This window comes from Budorcas taxicolor, chromosome 9 (genome assembly GCF_023091745.1).
Source record: "Budorcas taxicolor isolate Tak-1 chromosome 9, Takin1.1, whole genome shotgun sequence".
Taxonomy (NCBI): domain Eukaryota; kingdom Metazoa; phylum Chordata; class Mammalia; order Artiodactyla; family Bovidae; genus Budorcas; species Budorcas taxicolor.
In genome coordinates this window covers 28202842-28207474 of record NC_068918.1, presented here as the reverse complement: position 1 = coordinate 28207474, position 4633 = coordinate 28202842, and the positions used below count along the sequence as shown (strand labels likewise).

Sequence of the window (4633 nt, the reverse complement as noted above, 5' to 3'; positions counted from 1 at the left end):
CGGGCTGGGGGAGGGGCGAGGGTTGATGAGCGCAGAGTCTAATCTCGAAATATTTTGTTTCAAGTCACTGTAGAATAGAGAAGGGAGTGTGGCTTCTGCTTGCTGGTTTTGCATTTTCCACATCTGGCCTACAGACCTAATTCTAACTCGCGATCTCTTTTGATGAAATTCGATCTTCTTGGTTTAAATACCTTTCGATTTGGGGCGATTTCACATTTGCAACGGTTAGAAGAACAAACCCTATGCAAGATCTGTGAAACATATATAGAACAGACACAGAAAACATGCTGCACCCAAATCCCAACCATTGTCTTAAAAACTTGCGTACAGACACACACATACACATAAACACACGGAAAGATGGGGGAGGGGAGGGAGTGGAAGGAGAGACACGGTTATAGACCAACTAGAGCCAAAGCGAGTCAAGTTAACGCTTTCTCCGCCCTCATCCACAAGTACCCGCCCCCCCCCGCGTTAATTAATTACAAACAAAGCAAGCCAATCCAGTACTGCATTATTATTTTCAGGCAGAAGGAGGCGAAAGGCATGTATTTTTTAATTGATTTATTTATTTGGAGGACATTAATTCTCGGTCTGAGGCTGATTTTCAAACCGTTTGCAAAGCGCGGCTCCATTGTTCGCCGGGCGCGCAGGCCCCGCCCCCTGCTTTGTGTGCGGCGCGAGGATTGGCCGGCGAGCGCGGGGGCCGCGTCAGCGCCCGCGAGCCCATTCATCTGTGCACTTGGGCGTTGGACCCCGCATCTTATTAGCAACCAGGGAGATTTCTCCATTTTCCTCTTGTCTACAGTGCGGCTACAAATCTGGGATTTTTTTATTACTTCTTTTTTTTAAAAAACTACACTTGGGCTCCGTTTTTTGTGCTCGACTTTTCCACCCTTTTCCCCTCCCTCCTGCGCTGCTGCTTTTTGATCTCTACGACTAAAATTTTTTTATCCGGCGTGTATTTAATCGGTTCTGTTCTGTCCTCTTCACCACCCCCACTCCCCCCTCCCTCCGGTGTGTGTGCTGCCGCTGCCGCTGCTGCTGCCGCTGCTGCTGCCGCTTGCCCCGTCGTTACACCAACCCGAAGCTCTTTGTTCCCCCTTTGGATCTGTTGAGTTTCTTTGTTGAAGAAGCCAGCATGGGTGCCCAGTTCTCCAAGACCGCCGCGAAGGGAGAAGCCACCGCGGAGAGGCCCGGCGAGGCGGCTGTGGCCTCGTCGCCTTCTAAAGCGAATGGGCAGGTAAATTCTACCTGTGGTTCTGGTCATTTATTTGGTGTCTTTCTCTAGTCCCGGCGCTTCCCCTTCCCTCCTTGGTCGTGCCCGAGGCGCCTTCGGCGGAAAGAAGCGTGGCCAGATTCCAGTCTGAAAGTTGAATGGAAAGCGATAGCCGAATTGTCAATTTCTCATAGGTGGGGTCTCCCCTGACTCCCAAAGTAATGGTTCCCAGAGAATCCTGGCGAATTCTTGTGTAGATGGGAGGAAAGAAGTGACAAATCGTTTAAAATGGCGTGTTTGGAGCTTGGCAGAACCTGACTAGCTAGGTGCTACCCCACACCCCCATCCCTAGCCAGGTTGCATTTGTGCTTGGTGGGCACAAAGGTGTTTGGGTGGCTCTCGTGTTTGTTGTCGAGACTGGGTCGCCTTCAGGATTTCTGGTGTGATTGTGTGTGTGCGGGTAGAGAAGGGTGGGGGGGGGCGGGGAGCGCAGTAGGGATGGCGGTGAAGAAAGGCTGAGGAGGGAAGGAGAGCTGTCTTATTGTATACCGAGGTGGCGTGACTTGGGTTCTTGGAAAGGTTGCTGGCTGGCTGGAGGTGGGCAGGTTTCACTCCCTTTCGATGGGCTTTTCTCACTGTTCTAAGTCTTTATTCGTAGTTGTCTGTGGAATTACACACCCATCTGACTTTTAAATGGTCTCCCTAGGGTGGGAAGACTATGGTTCTTTGAAGAACCTGTCCAGATGGTCAACAGGAGGCAGTTCGTGTGTTTCGGTCGAGATTGTTGGAGTGCGTGGCGCCTGGACCACTGCGGGGGCTACCCCGGCGCTGCCCGAATCCAGGCAGATGGCCACAGTTGGGTGGGCGCGAGAGGTCGGCCAAGGGTGGCTGCTTCACAAACACCGGGCAACCACCACGCCTCTTTTCCTAGAGCAGAGGCCGTGTTGCTTCGCCTGCCCTAACCTAATAGGAAAGACAGGCTCTGCCAAGAGGCTTTGAACCCGTTAAAAATGCAAAATGAGCCGCCGGGGCGCGCCCGGGCTTCGCAGAATCACAGGCAGAGGTGGGCGTGGAAGCAGAGACAAGCCCTCTGAAATAATGGTTTTCCCCCTGTCTTGGTTTTATGCCGACCGGGACGCCACCTGAGCTTTGTTTGCGGACTCTGGGCTGCGCTATCCGGGCTCGGGGGCGCCTTGGCCAGCGGGCAGGGCCCGACCGGGCAGGGCGGGGTGGCCCGGCGGCCCCGCCCCTCCGCGCCTGCCTGCGCAAGGTCAGCTGGTGGAGGCGCAGCGCCCCCTGCCGACCCCAGGTCTTTGGGGCGTAGGGCCCTTGCTTGCGCAGTCCGGGCGGTTCGGGCTGGAACGCTGGGATCCCCCCTGGGAGTTCTTGGTGTTTTGAAGAGGTCTTTAGAGTTTAGGGAGAAAGGGGGACGTGTAACCTAGGCACAGATCACTGGCTCTGGTTCTGTGTCTGTGTCTCCTTCCAACGGGCGTTTGGTGTATCATTTTTTACAGGACTAAGTCCCTGCGGCGAAGGTTGGAATGGGTTACCCTGTGCTTTCCACGTTTCGGACTCTGCCCTCTTAAGGCCTCGGATTTGTTGAGTGGTCGAGGCCCCTGCAGTGCCTTTAGGCACCCCAAACACCCCTGCCCCCAGGTCTTCGAGGAACTCTCGTCTGGGCATCCAACCCCGCCTCCCCATAAGGGAGAGGCTCTGCAAAACCTGAGGGGCCCGGAGGGACGGTGGACCCTCCCGGTCCAGAAGTGGGGGCGGGGATGACAGACCCGGGCCCCGTCAGTGACCTCCCGCTTTCTCTGCCCCGCAGGAAAATGGCCACGTGAAGGTAAACGGCGACGCTTCTCCCGCGGCCGCCGAGCCCGGCGCCAAGGAGGAGCTGCAGGCCAACGGCAGCGCCCCGGCTGCCGACAAGGAGGAGCCCGCGGCCGCCGGGAGCGGGGCGGCGTCGCCCGCCGCGGCCGAGAAAGATGAGCCGGCCGCCGCTGCCCCCGACGCCGGGGTCAGCCCCGTGGAGAAGGAGGGCCCCGTGGAGGGCGAGGCCGCCGAGCCCGGCTCACCCACGGCCGCCGAGGGGGAGGCCGCGTCTGCCGCCTCCTCGACGTCTTCGCCGAAGGCTGAGGACGGGGCCACACCCTCGCCCAGCAACGAGACCCCGAAAAAAAAAAAGAAGCGCTTTTCCTTCAAGAAGTCTTTCAAGCTGAGCGGCTTCTCCTTCAAGAAGAACAAGAAGGAGGCAGGAGAGGGCGGTGAGGCCGAAGGGGCCGCCGGCGCCTCCGCCGAAGGCGGCAAGGACGAGGCCTCTGGGGGCGCCGCTGCGGCCGCCGGCGAGGCGGGTGCGGCCCCCGGGGAGCCGACAGCGGCGCCAGGCGAGGAGGCGGCCGCGGGCGAGGAGGGGGCGGCGGGGGGCGACCCGCAGGAGGCCAAGCCCGAGGAGGCTGCCGTCGCGCCCGAGAAGCCGCCCGCCAGCGAGGAGGCTAAGGCCGTCGAGGAGCCCAGCAAGGCTGAGGAGAAGGCAGAAGAGGCCGGGGCCAGCGCGGCCGCCTGCGAGGCGCCCTCGGCTGCCGGGCCCGGCGTGCCCCCGGAGCAGGAGGCGGCCCCCGCGGAGGAGGCGGCGGCTGCCCCGGCGTCGTCAGCCTGCGCAGCCCCCTCACAGGAGGCCCAGCCCGAGTGCAGTCCAGAAGCGCCCCCAGCGGAGGCAGCCGAGTAAAAGGGCAAGATTTTTTGAGATAATCGAAGAACTTTTCTCCCCCCCCCCCCCCCGTTTGTTTGTTGGAGTGGTGCCAGGTACTGGTTTTGGAGAACTTGTCTACAACCAGGGATTGATTTTAAAGATGTCTTTTTTTATTTTACTTTTTTTTAAACAACAAATTTTGTTTTTAACCCACTCCCCACAGATCCCATCTCAGATCATTCTGTTACCACCATTCCAACAGGTCGAGGAGAGCTTAAATACCTTCCTCTGCCTTGTTTCTCTTTTATTTTTATTTTTTGCATCAGTATTAATGTTTTTTGCATACTTTGCATCTTTATTCAAAATTGTAAACTTTCTTTGTCAATCTATGGACATGCCCATATATGAAGGAGACGGGTGGGTCAAAAAGGGATATCAGATGAAGTGATAGGGGCCACCATGGAGAAATTTAAGTGGTGCATAACATTGCCAAGATACTGTACCACTAGAAATGATGGTGTAAAGGCTTAGTCTTTTTTTTTTTTTAAGAAAAGTTATTACGATGTATTTTGTGAGGCAGGTTTACAACACTACAAGTCTTGACTAAGAAGGAAAGAGGAAAAAAAAAACACCGATACCCAGATTTTTAAAAAGATCATAGTCTTAGGAGTTCATTTAAACCATAGGAACTTTTCACTTATCTCATGTTAGCTGTACCAGTCAGT

The 4633-nt window shown here is 56.3% G+C and overlaps 1 protein-coding gene across 1 annotated transcript; it reads left to right on the top strand.

Moving 5' to 3' along the window:
* The first annotated feature begins 761 nt into the window (after positions 1-761).
* Positions 762-3944, top strand: MARCKS (myristoylated alanine rich protein kinase C substrate). The gene is made up of 2 exons (XM_052645840.1): positions 762-1243; positions 3045-3944. The coding sequence occupies exons 1-2, from the start codon at positions 1142-1144 to the stop codon at positions 3942-3944; spliced, it is 1002 nt and encodes a 333-aa protein (XP_052501800.1). The 5' UTR covers positions 762-1141.
* The last annotated feature ends 689 nt before the right edge of the window (positions 3945-4633 follow it).

Coding starts and splice junctions, on each gene's coding strand:
- MARCKS (XM_052645840.1), top strand. CDS start 1,142: ATGGGTGCCCAGTTCTCCAAGACCGCCGCGAAGGGAGAAGCCACCGCG. Junction 1,244..3,044: donor CTTCTAAAGCGAATGGGCAG/GTAAATTCTACC, acceptor TCTGCCCCGCAG/GAAAATGGCCACGTGAAGGT.